We start from the raw sequence: 21,270 nt of genomic DNA on the forward strand, positions 1-21,270 counted from the left end.
GAAACCTGCAGATTGTTCACAAAATGAAAAGAAACGCAAGCATTCTGCACAATCAATCCATGCAAACTTCAGTCTACTGATGAAGCGCATCATTTTGCACTGATGGCTACATTGCCATGGCAACAGTGTTGCCATTGATTAATGCTGGGCCGGACCAATGTTTTTGTGTACTCACCGTGAGTGTCGCCTCCTTGGTCTGCTTTTTCGTCGAAGACGGGGAGCCGGGACTCTGTGGAGAAAGGCAAGAGGCATCATCAAAGCTGGACTCGTTATCGGACATCTTTCGCGGCTTTGGGTTCAGCTGAGCGCGGCACGCTGCCCGGGTCCGCCACTGGCGGCGGAGGATTACAGGCGGCGCTGTAACTACAGCGTCACCATGTCCTGAGGTAACTGAGACAGCTGAAAACCTGGCCACGCGAGGCTCGCAGACTGTGGCCAATGAGGCAACACACGCGCTCAGCTCGGCAGCATAATTCATACAAACCACATCCACACCTCCCGTTCCAATCACGGATCCGTGTAGGAAGTTAACCCTTCCCTGGCGAATAAACACACAGTCTCCATCAAAGGAGTGCTGGCGAGGTCAGGAGATCTGAAAACCTCATTTATCTCGCTAATAGCCGTTGCAGTCCTGTACGAGTACCTTTGTTTATTGTTGACACGCTGTTAATGTTGCATAACCCACACAGGATTTGGGAGGTGTTCATTTTTAACGTATTCTTTCAAAGTTTTAAAATGATTTACTTCATTAACATTTAAGTTATTATCCTATTTTCCCCTGATTAAGTGCAAACTAAATATTCCTGTTTTTGGTCCAGAAATGTCCTCTTATAATTAAGTCTTTTGTTTCTTAGTGTCTAATATTTAAACATTTACGCGATAGCAGGTCATCAAAACAAACATATAACTCAATGTAATAATTCTGTAGTGTTTCTCAGTTTAAATTGCACAGTCGATGACAGTGACATCAGAACACCTCTGTAACTCTCACTGGCTCTTGTTCCCCTTTGCGCCCCGTTGCTCATCCTTTATAACATTCTGTGTATAAACAGAGGGCTGCTGACGGCAGCACTGCAGCCACCACCACAGAGGCACCACCCACAACAGCCCAGATCACATATATCGTCACTGACACTACCCTGCTGAGTTTAAGGTATGCTTCAAACACTGCGATGGGATTGGCGCGCCTCTGGATAACCTGGAGTCAGGTAATATGCACTCTTTTTGTATAAAGCCTAGAAATACTCGACGTCCAGGGTCCTCAAACTTCTACACATGTTAAGTCCTCACATTAAATGCACAATGCTGCAATGATAACATATATGTGAAAACCCTGAATACAGGCCCGCATTCAGGCTTTATCAACGCCACCCCACCCTCCTGTGTCCACAGACAGCATTAACCCTTGATTAGAAGTGTGGAAGGGCCAAGCCTTGAGGTTGGCAGGCAGAGGCCCTGCCTGCCATCCTCCAGGCATGGCCCTGCTGAACGCATCAAATGTGCAAACACTGCACTTGCTCCCCTCCTGTGTCTTGGCAGAGCTGGTTCTTGGGAGTGGTGCGTTGTGGAGGCACCGAGTTCCTGAGACAGCCAATCCACTGATACAAATGGAATCCCACAATGTGTGTGTGTGGTACCATTTGGGAATTTTCTTTGATACTCATCATCTATTCTTAAAAGAAATCTCATGAAAGCGCTGGGCCGACAGCGCGGATCGACTTTTGTAGCATGGGCGAAAGGCAGCAAACAGGCCAGCAGGGGTGGCACCGAGTCAGTCACTGCTCCTTCTTTCTTGCTGTTGCGCCTCTTTGGTGTCCGGGCTTCGTAGGTCATCAGGAATCTGACTTCAGAGTCTGGGGGTGCCACCTAAATATTATATTTAGGGATGTTACAGGGGAGTGACAGGTAGGGATCAATGGGTCCCTTACCTGGGGTGTCTACACCCTCTATTATGCCACCCTTCCGTGGGACGGGGGGCATAGTCCTAGCCCTGATTGGATAAGTCCCACTATCTTCAAGATGGTGGGCACTGAAGAATGTGCTTCACTTTGCCTCCAACACCTGAGGGTTGGAGTTGGCAAAGGGGGACACACCTTCTATTCTCACTTAGTTTTCCCGTTGGTTCTCCCGCCAAAAGTGGGGGCTTGAATCGGAAGCTGCCACCTGCTGCTAGCAGCAGAGGCTGGGATCGCATTACAAAGGAGGCAAGGCTTTTAAAGCTTCCCTGTCTCACACTGTGCCTGCTTTAGGAAGGAGGTGCGACACACCTCTGCCCTGGATGGGCTTTGCTTCTGCCCTCAGAGAGCAAGGGCTCTCACCACAGTGGTCCGGAAACATGTCTGGCGATGGCAGGCTTCCTAAAGTCAGTCAGAGACCACACCAGGGTTGGTAGGTTTTGAGGTGCCATCTGGGTACATGCTTTAATAAATCCAACACTGGCTTCAGTGTGGGTGTATTAAGAGGAGTCGTTTGGTTCCATACAGTCATGGGTTGAGAGAAGCCATCATGGTACTAGGGAACTCGAGTTGTCGAGTTTCCAGACCATGTACTCTCTATGGCTTCCCTGGCACTTACAATATTAAAAATAGACTTACATTTTGTAGGGGCATATCTGCTCAGGCAGATATGCCCATACCAGAGATATATTCACCCTGTCTTAGGGCTTGTAAAGCCTGTTAGAGAGGTGATTTACTCTTATCTTAGGTAGTGCTGCTTGACATGGCACACAGTGTGCCATGTCCACTTTGTTGTTTTTCTCTCCACCAAGGCATGCAGGCTGCAATGGCAGTTTGCAAGGCTTTGGTGAGGGGTCTACGGAAACCAACATTTTACACTTAGTGAGCCATGTGACTTACTGCCTGGAGAGGAACATCTAAAAGAGTATCAGTGTCCTTAGTACAAGCAATGGCTTATGATTATGTCATTTGAGCACAGCACACAAAGGAAACAGCTTCACACTATGCACCATACTCTCTAGTTCCTGCAGATAGTTGGTAATATATAAATATTCCATGCTCACAACTGTGTCTAGTCAGCGAGAAGCACTCAGACACCAACATGTAGCTTCAAGCCCTTTATTAGGTATGAGAAACGCCGGCCAGCTGATCCCTTTCGCAGCCGTCAGACCACTGCTGCCTAACGCGTTTCGAAGTAATATCTTCTTTTTCAAAGGCTAGTGGTGACAAGAAACCAAGCACAGTCCGGTCACAGCCCCCCTAAATCCACGAATATTTGTGCGTCCCCTACTGGGCTGCTCTGTATGAGACTTCGCATAGTGTTGTGGGCGTTGCAGTTCCGGCAGGAATTACGTTCCATGTTCAGTGCAGGCAATGTACTGCTGGTAAAGTTTAAAAGCCCACAGATGAGCCTCAGCGGGAGGGTGCTCTCTAAATCCGATGTTGGTACCCCACATGGAGAGGCAGGTGAATACCAACCCCTGTGGCCCCCGAGGTGAATGGGGTGGTGCACTCTCGACAGCAGGACGGTCGCCAATATCTTCCATGCTCACAACTGTGTCCAGTCAGCGAGTATCTCTACTACGCGTCACTCCCCCCCCCCCCCCCCTGGCAGGAGCAATCTTCACAGCAAGAACACCAAAGCGATGGAGAGAGAGGAGTGGTATTCTACTGCCAAAAAGGGTCCTACCTGTTGATGAAATATCAGCGATTCCCCGTATATACTAGCTGCAGAGCAAGTCATGAAGCCTGTGGACCAACATTGATTGGGGCACCACTGTGTGTTCGGACGCCGCATTACTTAATGGGCACACATAGCGGACTCAAACTGTGCTTTGCAGTAAGTAAAACGAAGGTTGCAGCATTCAGGTGATTGGAATCTGTAACAGAGGTGCGGGGCTAAGACACAAGCTCCAATAAGAGCCATCATGTCAGCATTTGAACAAGTCCTCAGGTGCACAGACCGCTATATTGAAACCGGCACTGATGAAAGCCGTCAGGCTGAAACGTGTCTGCCTTAGCGTTTCGGCAGCTCACCTGAAATGTCATTTTTTATATGGGATAGAATAAAAGCCACTTTATTCTGCACCCTAGCTATGTCGACTCCATTCTAATTTGAGTGGAATTTGTACCAGATATACATGTATATATGAAGCTCCACTGCCTATTAAAACAGCAAGGACCAGCACTCTCGTTGATTTTAAATCCAATTAGGGATTTATTTGTGAACAGAAAATAAACGACAGACGCGTTTCAGCCTCAGCTTTCGTCAGTGTCGATGGGCGCCATAGAAACGGAAGTACATAAAGGTAAAAATTAACAAAACTAACGAAGGACAATTCATTTACATATGGTATGGTCAGCGCCATATTGGAGTGTGCAAAGTGGTATGAGTTCAATTCAATTGTAACCAAATCAGTGATTTTGTGATATTACGTCAAATTACAATTATCATTCATTGCAATAAAAAAAACTTATAATAATAAAGTTTTAGTACCCATTGCATTCATTATGGCGTAAAACATAAATCAATTTGGTTATTGCACAATATACGAAGGAGACAGATATCAAATCTCGACTTCTCTCCACCTCCATTGTTATCTACTGGATAATCAGTTTATACCACTGTTCACACACTGTATGCCACATGTCACAGCAACATTTCGCTTTTCGTTATTTAGCCCTGAATGGGCATATGCATTCCCCACTAGGGAACTTTGTCTGGAGCTCGATAATGTATCTCGACTCCAGACGTTGTAACCTCTTCTCTCTGTCTGCTCCCCTGATTTCATTGAGGATACAGTCTACTGTAGGAGTTGCTGCTATGGTGGATTACGAAATGACATGCCACAGGGTAAATCGCATCGTTGTTAGCGATCGCTCCTTGGTGTTCTAACACTCTCATTTTTACAGAGTGTATAGTACTGCCCACGTAGCGTATGCCACATGGGCATTCCAGGCAGTAAACCACATAGGTCGTGGTACAGGTCATAAATTTAGTAATCTTTCTGTGTTTCCAACACCTTGGAGTCTGATATGTAGTGACTCTCTTACTGGTGGTGCAAGCTTTGCATTTCCCGCATGGGAAAGAACCATGAAGGTTCTGTAGACTGGAACCTACTTTGGGCGAAGGGAGGTGACTTTCCACTAGGTGATCTCTTATAGATCGAGATTTCCTAAATTAAATTTTAGGATAAATCGGGGAGTTCTCTACCCACCACGCTATCGGAGTTCTCTACCCACCACGCTAACTGATTTTAACGTTTTCCACTTTCTGCATAAAATAGACCTTATCTTCCTTGAAGCGGTTGAATAACTCGTAATGAGTCTCAAGCTCCATGGATCTTCTACTGCTCTCAGTGTTAGCGTTTCTTGAAGCAGTGTGTGCCTCTCTTTGCTCCTGACTTTCTGTTGGGCCATTAGCAATGTTTTCTGTGAGTATCCCATGGATCTAAAGCGTCTCCCACTGTCATTTGCTGCCTTCTCATATTCAGAGTTCTGTGAGCTGTTCCTCTTTATACAGAGTAGCCCACCATAGGGGATGTTCTTTATGAGGTTCACTGGATGGCTACTGCGTCCATGTATAACGGAATTACCAGCCGTTGATTTCCCATATCGAGCTGTCTGAATGACATTCGAACTGACAAAGACCCTTAAGTCTAGGAAATTCACTTCACTGGTGCTCTTTTCCCCAGTGAATTTCAGATTCAGTTCATTGTTATTGAGGTCGGAGATATATCGTGCAGCTGATTCTTTCGATCCTCTCCAAATGATGAAGAGATCATCAATATATCTCCGCCAACAAATCACCTTTTCGACCCATTCTCCCTTATCATCGGCCCAGGCCACCTGCTTCTCCTACCAGCCTACGAACAAGTTCCCATAACTGGGGGCGAAGCAGGTGCTCATCGCTGTCCCTTGTGTCTGCCTGTACCTCTGGCCCTGGAAGATAAAAATATTATTGTTTAAGCAAAATGTGATTAATTCTAATAACATTTAGCTGTGCTCCAGGTACCTCACCGGACGGTGTCTCAAAGTTATTTACAGCTGCCAAGCTATCCTGGTGTCTTATGCTGGTATATAGATTACAAACATCCAGCGTAATCATCACAAAGTCTGTTTCCCAACCTATATCTTGGATTTGTTTTAGGAAATCCTTGGTGTCCTTAGTATAGGAAGACAATTGCGTGACGAAGGGTGAAAGAAAATAATCTATGAATTTAGACATATTTTCTGTTAATCCCCTATTGATGACACAATAGGTCTCCCTGGTGGTCCAGCAGCGTCTTTGTGGACCTTGGGAAGGTGGTAAAAAGTTGGAATTTTAGGGCGTTTGTTCTGTAAGAATAAAAATTCCTCTCTCCACAGTATGCCTTTTCCATGCCATTTACCAATGAGATCTGCATAGTCTTGAATGCTCCTTATATAGTTCTTGTTAGATTTGGGGGTCTCTAGTTGGCAGAGGTAGGCATCTTTGTCCAAGTAGGGGCCCTTGCTTCTAGTCAGGGTAAGGGGGTACACTCCTAAAATAACCCCTGCTCACCCCCTTGGTAGCTTGGCACGAGCCGACAGGCTTATCTCAGAGGCAGTGTGCAAAGCATTTGTGAACACATACAGTAATCAAGTGACAACACTACAGATGGACACCACACAAGTTTTATATAAAAAATAAGTATTCTTTATATAGACTTATCACAAGACCACAAAACGACAAAAATCCACAATACTGTACTTAAAATTGACAGAATTAGCTTAGTTCTCTTAAGATGGTAAATGCGACACTTAAAGTTCAATGTACCTTAAGATGCGTAACGCAAGACAACGAAAGCGTTGCAAGGACGGTGATGCATTGAAAATCTGGTGCAAAGAAACAAAGATGGCGCTTTCCTCTTCATGCGACGCGCTTCCCGATGATGCGGCGGCGTCTGCTGCGACGTCGATCCTCTCCCATGGCAATGCGAGTTGCTTCCACAACGTTGCGAGCCGCGACAGGCCCTGCGACACTCTTCCCGGTGATGCGGCGGCATCTGCTGCAACGTCGATCCTCTTCTCCGGCGATGAGCCACGACAAGCCCTGCTACACACTTCCCGGAGATGCGGCGGTGCCTGATGCGACGTCGATCCTCTCTCCTGGTGATGCGAGACGCTTCAGTGGACCTGCGATGACTCAGCGATTCTGCGGTGATGCGGCGGCGTCTGCTGTGACGTCGATTCTCTTCTCTGGCGATGCGATGCATGTTGTGAAGCTGCAGCGGCAGTTCGGCGACCCGCTTCTTGCTCGTGAGTCATGCTTCCAGCTCCTTGCGACATGCAGTCCCTCAGAAAGCCTCGCAAAACAGCAGGCCCTTCCAAAGAACTCTTGGGGAGCTGGTGGGTGAAGTCTGATGTCCCTGAGACTTCAGCAAGAGGCAATCTCTTTTCTCAAGCCCTTGGAGATCCTTCACAAGTTGAATAAAGTACACAAAGTTCCTTTTCTCCTCTCTTTGGCAGTCAGGCAACCACTGTAGGCCAATCCCTCAAGCTTAGGGATAGTCTCTCCTCAGTCTCTCTGGATCCGCTCCTCAGCAAAGGTTTCTTCTTGTTTCCCAAAGTGATCTAAAGTTCTTGGGTTTGGGTCCCAATATTTATACTCAGTTTCTCTTTGTTCTCTGAAGGCAGAGAGGCCTTTGCCTAGTCCAAACCACTTCTGGTCAGTCCTGGAGCACTTTGTTTACATGACTCCTTCTTTCCTTTCACAGTGCAGGGCAGAGACATCAGACGCACCACAGGAGGTGGAGCCAGCATTGTGGAGGGAAGGCACAGCCCTATTAAGGTCCCAGGTGCAACTCCTCCCACCCATCTAGATGTAGATCTCTCTATTCAGCCCTGTGCTGACTCACCCTGTCTCTTGGAATCCCCCAGCCCTGTCACTCAAACTCCAGACAAGGAATACACAGCCTAGCAGAGGCAGGTTTGGATGGTTAGACAAGAAAATACCTACTTTCTAAAAGGGGTATTTTCAAACACAGAATGTTAAAACCAACTTCACTAAAATATTTATTTTCTCATTCTGAGTTCAGGCATACTAAACTCGAATTTCTCCATGTTCCCTGAGTCAGTTAGGATTATAAGATTCTGGCCTATGGGGAACAGGTAGCCTAGCAATAGTGAAAAACGAAAATGGCTGTAATTCACTATTAGGACATGCCACACACACCATGGCATGTCCTACCTTATACTTACGATGAACCCTGCCCTTGGGCCTACCATAGGGGTGTCTGATATGAAGAAAAGGGATGGTTTAGGGACTGGCGAGTGGGTGCACTTGCCCAGTCAGCATGGCAGTACCAGACTGCACACAGGCTCTGCAATGGAAAGCCTTAGGCACACTTTTACAGGCTGCTTCTGTGGGTGGCACAACCAGTGCTGCAAGCCCACCAGCAGCATTTGGATTACCAGCCCTGGGCACTCCTGGTGCACTGTACTAGGTTCTGACAGGTAAACCAAACCAGCCAATCATGGAATCACTAATCCATACATAAATTTACAATAGGGAGCACTTGCACTGTGGCACTGGATAGTAGTGGCACAGTGCCCAAAGCATCTAACACCAGCAAAAACACATGAGGCAACAGCAAAAAATGGAAGGAAGACCCACGCCAAGGTGCCAGGTCTAACAGTTCTCTTCCGTGGTTGGAGCATAGTTGTCCTTAATCTGTAGTTGTCGTAGGGCTTCTTTACAGTAATTGTCTTTAGTCTGTAAGACGACATTGCCGCCTTCATCGGACGGTTTTATTAGTACTGTTTCGTCTTGTTCTAAGTTCATCAAAGCCTTTCCTTAGTTGAAAGTGAGATTTCATTTGATCCTTTTAGCTTGTTCCTCCTACTTTCTCCGTAGGGTGAGGAGTTCTTGAATAACAGTGTCCGAGAAAATGTCAATTGCATCGGTTGTCATCTGTGGGCAGAACCGTGAAGATGGCTTGAACGGGCTTTTTTCTCCTACTTGTAACCCACCCATTTCCTGTGCTCTTGTGATATTGTCCCTTTCTGGTTCCTGCTGTGTGTTGCTTTTATTGCCTAGCTCCTCAAAAATTGCTAGAGTGTCAAGATCCTGAATATTCATAATATCTGGTTCTTGTGTTGTTGCTGGACCGCTTTGTAACAGTTGCCCTGGATTTCTTAATTTGAAAAATTTAAATAGTTTGATTTTCCTAATAAATGTAAAAAAATCTATGCGTGTTTGTGTATATTCATAGTTGCTTTTGGGACAAAATGTTAAACCCAACTTCAGTACTGATTCTTCATCTGTTGTCAGCACTTTCGGGGTTAGGTTGACAATAGTTTGGTTGTCTTCTAGTCCTTGAGGGTTCGGCCCCTCCGATTTTTGGTGGTCTTTGCTCCATCTCCCTTTCCGGTGCTTCCTGCCGCCCCTTCATTTGTTTCGTTTGATTTTTGTTGTTTTTTCGGGGGTCGCCTCTAGCCCCCTCTCAACCATGTCTGTCTGATGAGGTTGAATTCCTCGTGAAAAGAAGGTTGTTGTCATTGGTTTTGGCCTGTACTTGTTCCTTCCTCCTCTGATTGGTCTGCACTTGGGACTTCAGTTTCGGAGGTATCTCTGGCCTAAATTATCTTTTTCTTAGCTGTTCTCAAGTCCCTGCGCGGTGCGTCATATCTTCTCGCAAAGGTCAATATCCTCCCTTGCTCATAATCATGAGCATCTCTCTCAAACTTTTGTTGCTTTCTTAGTTGAATCTTCTTTTCATATGTGCTGAGGCGTTTCTCTATGATTTCTTTCTCCTCATCTTGTTTGCTCTGTTCCACTGTTTCAAGAATGCTGTTTTCCAGGGATTCAATGTCTTTTAGGGCTTTTTCACTGTCACTCCAAGCGAATTTGATTAAAATCTTCAACATTCCCTGAGAAGATTCGTCCTAATCTCCCTGTCGTGGAGCCTTTCAAGCTGCTGGTACTTATTTCTTATGCTGGTTTGCGCTGCACTTGGCATCTGGCTTGCGCCCTGTGTGTTTCCCCCAGGGTGAGTTGTAATAATTCTTGATGTATATATATATATATACATCTCAATACAAATTGCCCCCTGAAGAAATGATTATTCTTTTTATTATTCTCAAAAATGATTTTGGTGTGTAACATCCAACCCACACATAAATCAATTCCAAGCAATATTATATATCTCTCTCTATATATATATATATATATATCTCTCATGTGATCAAGGCCCTTTCCTGGCTGAAACGCGTCATGGCTGTAGAGGTCTCAGGGGAATAAAGAGTTATATATATATCTCCCCACAACCACTTCCGGTATTCGGCGATTGCTCAGCCAGATTGACACGGCAATCCAAAGGTCAGTTTCCTTCAATATTTATTTCCTCATTACAGGCTATGACACATTTCTGCAGGGTCCCCTGCCTTGATCATATATATATGATATTAGGCATGCTTCTGTATGACCATAATACATTTTTGATGAATATGTCATTTTATGTTATGTTAAAAGAATCTTAAAGCCCACGTCCACCGATTGGTTTCATGGCGCTGAGGGAACAAACAGCTTGCACCAGGTAATTACTCATATGCCATTCTAAGGAGCCACATCTTCAGGAGCTTCTTAAATGTAGTGTAGCAGGACAGAGACCTGATTCCTAAAGGGAGAGCATTCCAAATGGGGGGCGGGGGAGGGTCATTAGTACAAACATGGTCAGAGACAAAAGCAGATCTGCCCTTCTAAATTGATTTAAAAATGAGACACCCTGCCTTGAAGATGTAACGCTGTTCTATAGCAGCCAGTGCAACTTCCTGAGTAAGGGGGAAATGTGGCAAATGTGGGGTTGGAGAAACAGCCTGGCAGCTTGGTTTTGTGACATTTGAAGTCTGTGAATGAAGCACTTCGTAAGACCCAGATACAGAGAATTTGCATAGTCTGTCCCGGAGACTAGTGCAATGACTACTAGCACGAGAGCCTCGAAGGAACTAAGTAATTAAATCATAATATCTATATAGGGTCAAGTTCACTGCATAAACCTTATGTTAGAGAATGATCACATAAAAAAGTCACCATCAACAAAAACGTGATAGGTCACAAATAGGGCAACCACACAACTGCATATTGATACATGTATGAAAATACATTGTGGACCTGTTAATTACAACACTACAGGGAATATAACCCTGCAAAGCAGCAATGTCCCAAATCAATTTCAACTGATATTGGCAGTGTCTTTCTGGCTTACTAGGATTTCTGGTAGTATTGTTTAAGTCTTGGCTCCTGACAACTACATTCAATGCAGGAGGCCCCCTATTTAGATGTATTTGTTAAATTGCTTAAACAGACTGATTCGTTCCTGATATTGATTTGAGATATTACCGCGTTGCTGGGCTATATTCCCTGTATTGTTGTAACTAATGGGTCCACAATGTATTGTTACCTCAACACATTGTCTCAAGAACTGCTTAGACAATAAGGAGACCAAAACATCAACGGAGTAACCATGGCCTCGTAGGAAGACTTGGGTTGTTTTGCTAATAACTAACGTATTGAAAGACACATGCCTCATGTGCTTCACAACTTTAATAGTGTTAGAATTATTGCTTGAACCGTTACAGGCAATCGATCTGAACAAAAGCATAAGGTACAGGTTTACCCATCTTGGGAAAATTAATCGAGCTTGCCATTCACTTGGGTTGGCTAAAATAATAATTTTAGGGACATGGTCATATGATACTACAATGAACCGGGTGTACTTAGTATTAATGATGTATAGAATATGTGACATTCAAATGCTGTCAGCTAATATCTGACTTTTGGAGAAAACAATTTAGTGGAATGAAGTGTTAACACGTGCACAATTATTCAATGAGCACTTGAATATTATGTTACACACTTTTGAGATGCACCTTGAATAGTCCCTCTAAACGAGGTTGAAACTGTGGGCTCACTTTATGATAATATGTGTAAAAATAATATATACTCCAATTTTGGTAGTTGTATTACTTCCAGCCCTGAGGAAGTCGCTTGGGTCAACCCCTGTAGCGACGAAACGCGTTGGGAGTGGAAGACTCATTGAGAATAAAAGAAACAACAGAAGCCCAACTGATCATTGTTCTACTTTGATATAATGTCATATTGTGATTTATAACAATTTGCGTGTGCGTTAACAGATGTGAATAATGTAATCAATATTTGATTGAGCCTTTTTGGGGATTTGGGTGTTATTCCCCGAGTTTGAAAGCACTGCAGGGTACTTTTAGTACATGAAAGAATAGTGTGTAATATTGTAGGAGCACTTGGTTACCCTTTACACCCAATTTTGAATAATTTAGAATCAGGGAGTCAAGGCTCGGGGTGCAAGAGGCATGCTTTCGAGGACATGGCATCATTGCTAAGACCCATGAAAGCAGGGTCGGAGTGCAAGAGGCATGCTTTCGAGGACATGGCACCATTGCTAAGACCCATGAAAGCAGGGTCGGAGTGCAAGAGGCATGCTTTCGAGGACATGGCACCATTGCTAAGACCCATGAAAGCAGGGTCGGAGTGCAAGAGGCATGCTTTCCAGGACATGGCACCATTGCTAAGACCCATGAAAGCAGGGTCGGAGTGCCAGAGGCATGCTTTCGAGGACATGGCACCATTGCTAAGACCCATGAAAGCAGGGTCGGAGTGCCAGAGGCATGCTTTCGAGGACATGGCACCATTGCTAAGACCCATGAAAGCAGGGTCGGAGTGCAAGAGGCATGCTTTCGAGGACTTGGCACCATTGCTAAGACCCATGAAAGCAGGGTCGGAGTGCCAGAGGCATGCTTTCCAGGACATGGCACCCTTGCTAAGACCCATGAAAGCAGGGTCGGAGTGCAAGAGGCATGCTTTCGAGGACATGGCACCCTTGCTAAGACCCATGAAAGCAGGGTCGGAGTGCAAGAGGCATGCTTTCGAGGACATGGCACCATTGCTAAGACCCATGAAAGCAGGGTCGGAGTGCAAGAGGCATGCTTTCGAGGACATGGCACCATTGCTAAGACCCATGAAAGCAGGGTCGGAGTGCAAGAGGCATGCTTTCCAGGACTTGGCACCATTGCTAAGACCCATGAAAGCAGGGTCGGAGTGCCAGAGGCATGCTTTCCAGGACATGGCACCATTGCTAAGACCCATGATAGCAGGGTCGGAGTGCAAGAGGCATGCTTTCGGGGACATGGAACCATTGCTAAGACCCATGAAAGCAGGGTCGGAGTGCAAGAGGCATGCTTTCGAGGACATGGCACCATTGCTAAGACCCATGAAAGCAGGGTCGGAGTGCCAGAGGCATGCTTTCGAGGACATGGCACCATTGCTAAGACCCATGAAAACAGGGTCGGAGTGCAAGAGGCATGCTTTCGGGGACATGGCACCATTGCTAAGACCCATGAAAGCAGGGTCGGAGTGCAAGAGGCATGCTTTCGAGGACATGGCACCATTGCTAAGACCCATGAAAGCAGGGTCGGAGTGCAAGAGGCATGCTTTCGAGGACATGGCACCATTGCTAAGACCCATGAAAGCAGGGTCGGAGTGCAAGAGGCATGCTTTCGAGGACATGGCACCATTGCTAAGACCCATGAAAGCAGGGTCGGAGTGCAAGAGGCATGCTTTCGAGGACATGGCACCATTGCTAAGACCCATGAAAGCAGGGTCGGAGTGCAAGAGGCATGCTTTCCAGGACATGGCACCATTGCTAAGGCCCATGAAAGCAGGGTCGGAGTGCCAGAGGCATGCTTTCCAGGACATGGCACCATTGCTAAGACCCATGAAAGCAGGGTCGGAGTGCAAGAGGCATGCTTTCGGGGACATGGAACCATTGCTAAGACCCATGAAAGCAGGGTCGGAGTGCAAGAGGCATGCTTTCGAGGACATGGCACCATTGCTAAGACCCATGAAAGCAGGGTCGGAGGGCCAGAGGCATGCTTTCCAGGACATGGCACCATTGCTAAGACCCATGAAAGCAGGGTCGGAGTGCCAGAGGCATGCTTTCGAGGACATGGCACCATTGCTAAGACCCATGAAAGCAGGGTCGGAGTGCAAGAGGCATGCTTTCGAGGACTTGGCACCATTGCTAAGACCCATGAAAGCAGGGTCGGAGTGCCAGAGGCATGCTTTCCAGGACATGGCACCCTTGCTAAGACCCATGAAAGCAGGGTCGGAGTGCAAGAGGCATGCTTTCGAGGACATGGCACCCTTGCTAAGACCCATGAAAGCAGGGTCGGAGTGCAAGAGGCATGCTTTCGAGGACATGGCACCATTGCTAAGACCCATGAAAGCAGGGTCGGAGTGCAAGAGGCATGCTTTCGAGGACATGGCACCATTGCTAAGACCCATGAAAGCAGGGTCGGAGTGCAAGAGGCATGCTTTCGAGGACATGGCACCATTGCTAAGACCCATGAAAGCAGGGTCGGAGTGCAAGAGGCGTGGGTGGAGGTGGCCGATGGATCGGACATGCGTGCTGGAAAGAATAGAGAAGGGGGGAATAAACAGTGCTGCAACACTAGTTCCTACGGAACAACAGGAGAAGGTTCTTTCAAGCTAGGGAAGTATTTTAAAGTAACCACAGCTAATCTCGAAGCACTTTGAAATACGCTCATTGGAAGGCATCATTTTGCGCTTGATCTGAAATATAAGACTGGTGTGAATGCCGTTTGTCCTCCTCCTAATAATTCATCCCTGCTTTTGAGAGATGGATCAATATCTGGCATCATAAATTATACGTTCGGGTATGAATCGTGTCCTGAGCTCTACCTTTCAGAAATATGTCATGTTGCTTAGTAACTTGCCTCCAAACGAATCTGCCCCCCACTGCAGCCAAACACACGCTATAAATAGAGACTGGCAGGGTATACACAGGGAAACAACACTGCGGCGCGGGCAGAATCCCCTTAGAGAGCGATGAATTCGAGAGGCAGGTGAGATTCACCTGGCAGTCACTTGTGACACTGGCGGTTCTCGCAGCCAGCCGAACGCAGAGTTAAAATGTCCTTAAAATGATGTGTTCTACGCTCATAAGGCTGCTGCTGTAAATCACCCGGAAGTAACTACAAGCCAGCACGTCACAGCGCACCAGTCCACACCCAAACACGGCGGGCGCACGTCCAGCACGGTTGAAAAGCGCATTTACTTGTTAAAGGTCTTCGATAAACATTTGACGATATCTGTGATTGCAACATTTTTCAAAGATGCAAGTTTTATCGTACAAAGCAGTAAACACTCGCGCAAAGCAGGACGTGGAGGAACTTCTCACAGTGAATGACAGCTTTCGTGCTACACACACACACGGACGATTGTGTGTGTTATTTTGTCACTAACTATAATAGGAAAGAGTATTTTTAAGCAAATAAAATAATGGTATACATACAATAATCTGACCCCTACCTCTCCCCAATCGTAGAGCACAAGGATATTCAAAGTAGCCAAGTAATTATATGCACAGTAAAGCACAACACTGTAGGAAGCACAGACGTCGGAGGAACATCAGTACAGTGGGTTTGATGGGGGGTCCAATACTCTAAAAATGCTAAAATGATGTTGTATTTTATTAAAACATATTTCTTGTTGCCTCAAAGTGGTCCACTGAAGCGCCTGCTTACATGGGAAGCACGCTATGCAGTGGCGTAACGATAATTGAGGGCCCCCCCTGCAAGGTACATAGAGGGACCCCCTCCGGACTCTATCAGAAGTTCCCCGGCCGAAGTGAAGTGCTGAGGAGGCCCCCTGGAGCTTGCCCCCCCCCCGCCCCCCATTGCAGAAGCCTGTGTTACGCCCCTGACGCTATGTCACATACGCTTGTGGTTCGACGGGTGTTGTCTTTGTTTTTGAGCCTATGTGGGAAGCGTTTTCATGCATGAAGACCACCAAGGTGCAGTCCTCGTGTTATGGGATGCAGCAGTTAGCAGTGTGGTGGATGAAGAGGTGAGAGACAGGTGCACAGTTCACGGTTTTCAGTACGCTAGAAGCTCTGCAGGTTCCTTCATGGAATCTTTTATGATCATAGTTCACTGGGCTGGTTACTGCACTGGGTTGTATATTCTGAGATATTTTGTTTAAATGTTGATGGCCCTGAGGAGGCATATTTGGGCGGGAGAGAACTGTATAGAGATCTGCCGGGGTGGACTTTTTTTTACTATCATCCCATGTCTGATTATAATTGTGAGATGTAACAAAGTGGTCATAGTTTGAAGATCTTTGGTACAAGCAGTGAACTAGATTAGAGTCCTCCAATTGGCCAGCAGTATGTATCAGATCTCCTCAGTTATTTCATGCCTGTTTATTTGATGATGGCTGGTACAGTATTGTGTGCTAGAAAGACCTGAAGCAGATCTGTTTTAAGTGAGTGTAAGAGGATTCAGCCAAATAAAGTAGCAATTATACAGCCTGTATGCACTACAATCAGCTGTCAAATGCTAAGTGTTATGATGTGCGCAGGAAGGATTATAAATGAAATGACATTACTATATATCACTCAGGCTAGCAATAAGGGAGCCCTTCATCACTTACATGGATATAGGAAGTACTTTGCCGGTTCTATATATGTGGGCTTTTAACTATATATAGTGCTTGCAGGTTCTCTTATCATTCTGGGTTGCATTGCAGGGTTGTGGGATGAAGTGACTGTTTTGGAAATAGACGTTTTCAACTTCCTTCTGAAGTTAAAATGCTCCTAAATGTTTTAAGTCTTGGTGGGTTGGGAGTCCCAGAGCTTGGCAGCATGTATTTACAAAGCAGTGCCTCCTATGCATTTTTTATAGTAAAATGGTAGATGATCTGTGTTGCAAGCTTGGAGCACAATATTGTGTTATGTTTGCATTGTTTCAATTTAACTTATAGAACTAGCGGTCCTTTTGTTAAATGGTAGCGGCAATTTCAGTCGATAACCCTTCAAGTATTGCCCGGCGATAATCGTCTCTCATACCATTCGATAAATTACCAATGAAAGAGGCAGGCGCCGGAGACTGGAAGGCAGGAAACAAAGTTTTTATTCCGTCGGAGCAGAACACATCAGATCAGACAGCAAGGTATCGTCACGAGGTGCTCTAACTGCATCTCTAAGGCCTGGCCTCTTATACACAGGTTTATGACTTTATTGCAGGTTTATCATACATGGCACATTCTTGAGATTGCTTTGGAACATGAAAGAACATCCTCGGAATCCCCACTTCGAGCTCGTTCCCACACATATCTACAGTGGAAGTCCCCACCCCATCCACAGTAGGAGATGGCTATCACACAGCTGGACATTCCGCCAATTCCCGGGGTGTGTGCGACCGGCCGGGTCTCAGGGAGTAGGGGCTTTGATCTACTGTAATCCCTTTGATGTGGGGTGTTTCCCTTACAGTAGGGGCAATAAACTGCATCCGCAGGGCTAGGTGATGGCCTGGGATCGATTCGGACAATGGGGCGCAGAGGAAGGGGGTTATCAAAAGAGATGCATGACCATGTATGGGGTGTCGGTCGGGCGTAGGATGTGGTTCCATGGCAGGGTCGCGCAGAAGGAGAGGGTTTATGGCCCGCGTATGAGAGAGCGGGGGTGGCCGGCGCGTGGGGGATGCTTGCAGCGCCAGGGGGACGCACTGGCGATCGACAATGAGCGGGGGAGAGAGTGGGGTGCCTAAAATGGCGGCCGTGCGTTCGCTGTGCGTGGCGCTGGGGAGAGTCAAGATGGCACAGATAATGTTCAGTTATAAGCTACATTTCCACAGTCCTCCCTTTTAACATATCTCGCCAGCTTGTCTAGTTCGGATCTATCCCCATAATACTACGAACTTCCACCTCATAAAGAGCTTTCATTCGCTCTGCTTCAAAGTTCAAAGTCTTAGGGCAGATACAGTTCATAAAAAGCGAACATAAAGGTGGCAGACACTGAATCCCCAAGCAACATCCACATAGTATCACAATCGGTATTAGGATAAATGAAAATAGCCTCCATCCCCAACTTTTAATAGTGTCCCAAAACCAGCTTCCAAGGGACCATCCCTCTTGCTCCTGATGAACCTCTGCGGAAAGTCTGTGGAGGTGTTCAATTGCTTTGTAGACTGAGGGTGAGTTATCCGGTACATAGGTACAACAGCTGGACCCAATGATGCGACATGCTCCTCCACGATCAGCCAGAACCCCATCTAGAACGAGGCGGGTCTGAAGAGCCACCAGGCGGACGGCCTGAAGCTCGGCAGTGTTGTTGGCGAGGATGCCAGCCGTAATGTTCATCGCCGTCTCCACTGCCTGGGTTAAGTGGCGGATGGCACGGCTGTTTGCCATTGGGCCCCAGAGTGGAACAAGTCCTTTACTGCATCCATGAACTGTGCCCCGGTGGAGTCGGCTTGTACAAGGTCTTTGGCACGTTTCTGTCGGTGATGGTTTGCTGGAGCCACATATGTCGGAGGAAGGACAAAGGTGATGTAGCAGGTGCCTCCACAACCTTTCGGAAGCAAGGTGTAGGCCTTAGTACCACAGATGAAGTACATATTCGGGGAGGCAACAAAGGAGGGTGGATCGACTGAGTCCAATGTTCGGGTGATGAGGCAGGAGCTGTGGCCCACCAGCTGCGCCCCCAGGCCTTCGAGGCACACAAATCCAGTGATGTTGATGACGGATAGGGCCACTGTCAGGGTGGCGGCCGTCCGTTTCCGGAGGTAAGAGAAGGTGGGTCTGGCTGGGTTGTTGAACACTTGCATTTCAACTCGTTCTTTGGCAGGGATGTCCATGTGAAAGGAAGTGTTTGATCTCAGAGGACAGAAGGGGGCAGAAGTCTTTCCAGTTTTGTTCAGCCAGAACCCATGGTAGAAGTGCGACACAGTTTTGCCGGAAGTGGCATTGTCCCTGTAGCTTTCCTGCAGGAGGATTAGCCAGGCGAGGCAGGAACCATGGACAGAAAAAGGTGAAGGGATGAAAGGGATAGAGTGTCCAGTGGCATGTGGTAGCAATCCACAGATCCAGCAATTAGTGGCGTTGGCGGCAAGATTGTGTTGGTGGAGCAACTGCACAAAAGAGTTATTCCAGAACTCCTTACGCCTTTCTCGGAGCTGGGGTGAAAGTGAGATCAGATGGTGTTCTTTCATGGCGGTAGGTTGAACGGTGGTCAGCAATGTCTTATGAGCGGGTGTGCTCTCCTCCATGATCCAGAAGGTGACCATGAGGAGAAGGCAGAAGAGAAGGGTAATGAAAAGTGTAATAGTCTTTGAGCTGTGCATTCTGTCAGTCTTTGGGATTTTGTAGTGGGTCTTCGGACGTCCGGTCGCTTCCATCATCTTCATATCGGGCGCTTCCATCACCTTCAAGGAACTCGGTAGCGGGCAGAACCACAGACTTTGTTTAGTTTCTCTCCTGGTGGCCTTTGAGGTGGCTAGGCTACCGCTCTGAGATCTCCACTTAGTTTGTGGTCTGCTTAGCCGAAGTTCTCTCCTTTCGTCGCAAGTTATACCCTTCCTTGGATGGCACGGTGGGATCGGGATATTTCACTAGCTCAAGTGTCTCCGTATCTGGGCGGCGGTCCAGGGATGGTCGGTCTTTGTCCAGAAGTTCTTCTTGGGCGGTGATGTTGTCCGTAGTCGTCAGGGTCGGTGATACCTTCTTGCAGTGGTGTGCATGCAGCCAATTACGTTTCCCCTCCACTCGAAGAGCTGTTCGGGTGGTGATCAGGACTTGTAGGGGGCCCGTCCACCGGGGCTCCAGACTCTTGGTGCGCTGGAAATTACGCACTAAGACGAAGTCACCGGGTTGGATGTCGTGTCCGGGGCCCCTGGAAACATCGGGAATGGCGTGCAGCACCTGCTGATGGATAACAGACAATGTTTCAGTTAGGTTATACAAATAGTCAGACATGAGGACGTCCGGGACGTCGTGGATGGATGTTGGCTTTGGTGCAGTCCAAAGGTTCATGGGCCGCCCGAAAATGACCTCGTAGGGTGTCAAGTGGTGTTTAGTGGGGGTGGAACGCATTGATAGCAATGCTAGCGGGAGGGCGTCTGGCCATTTCAGTCCTGTGGTGGCAACTATTTTTGCTATCTTAAGCTTCAATGTGGCATTATGTCGCTCAACCAAGCCTGCAGATTGGGGATGGAAGACCGCATGGAACTTCTGTTTTACACCCAGCCCCTTTAAGATGAGTTGGATAACCTCAGCTACAAAGTGGGGGCCGTTGTCGCTCCACAAAATTCGACAAAGGCCGTATCGGGGCAAGAATTCTTTCAGTAGTACTTTTGCGGTAGTCATAGCGGTGTTGTCGTGGGTTGGGTAGGCTTCCACCCACTTGCTGAAGGCACACACAACGACAAGTACATACTTCAAACCTTGGCACCTTTCTAACTGGACGTAGTCCATTTGCAGGACTTCAAAGGGGTGATTGGGGACCCCAAACCCTCCCCGGGGTACAGCAGTTCCTTTCCCAGGGTTGTGTTGGAGGCATACCAGGCATTGTTGGACCAGACGTTTGGCTGAGTCTGGGATTTTGTCGTTGTGCCAGACTTTGGAGATGAGTTCGATCATGGGGGCAGACCCTATGTGTGCGGGGGAGTGTGCCATGGTCAGCATGGGGATCAAGTATGAGTCGGGTAGCAACCATCTGTTCGAGTCTTTAGTTCGCCAGCAACCGTCATCGTCCTTCAATCCCCCCCGGGCCCATTCAGTTAATTCGTGTGGTGTGCTGGCTAGTTGGATATCCCTAATCGTTTCCCTGGCATCCTTCCATTTCTCAGTTTGTGACCTGGTCACGTACATATGGGTCGTGGACCTATTCTCGGCTGTGGTTCGGGCAGTAATGTCAGCTAGTGCATTTCCCTGTCCTATAATGTCTGTCACCTTCTTGAGTGCCTGGCATTTGATCACAGCCAGCCGTGTGGGGAGGAGGACTGCTTCGGTCAGAGCAGAGACTAGATCTCCATGCAGGATGGGTGTGCCATGGGAAGTCAAGAATCCCCTCTCTTTCCATAAGAGCCCAAAGTGGTGAACTACCCCGAAGGCATACGGACTGTCTGTGTAAATGTTTGTGGTTGTCCCTGTTGCCAGGATGCATGCTCGTGTGAGAGCAATTAGTTCCGCCGCCTGTGCGGATCGCTGTGTGATGCGGGCTGTCTCAACAACTGTTCGGGCTGTGGTGACTGCATAGGCAGCTGAGGTGGTGCCATCGGGGAGCTTGATGCATGAGCCATCCACCCACAGTTCTCCGTCAGGATCCGGGAAGGCAGTGTCCCGGAGGTCAACCCTACTCTTGGTCTGTTCTTCGGTGAGGGTAACGCAGTCATGTATAGGGGACGCATTGGGGTCAGCGTCAGGGAGAGGTAGTAGAGTAGCTGGATTCAGAGTGGTGCA

At 47.4% G+C, this 21,270-nt stretch overlaps 1 protein-coding gene across 2 annotated transcripts in view; it reads right to left on the minus strand.

Moving 5' to 3' along the window:
• Nucleotides 1–21,270, minus strand: part of GAS7 (growth arrest specific 7) — a 1,339,070-nt gene that overhangs the window by 395,271 nt on the left and 922,529 nt on the right. For both annotated transcript variants that reach the window (XM_085616727.1, XM_085616728.1), the window contains exon 5: nt 176–229. In XM_085616727.1, coding sequence (XP_085472853.1) covers nt 176–229 — 54 coding nt within the window. The remainder of the gene's footprint in view (nt 1–175; nt 230–21,270) is intronic.

The sequence above is a fragment of the Triturus cristatus genome, chromosome 7, assembly GCF_964204655.1.
Source record: "Triturus cristatus chromosome 7, aTriCri1.1, whole genome shotgun sequence".
In the NCBI taxonomy this organism is placed as follows: domain Eukaryota; kingdom Metazoa; phylum Chordata; class Amphibia; order Caudata; family Salamandridae; genus Triturus; species Triturus cristatus.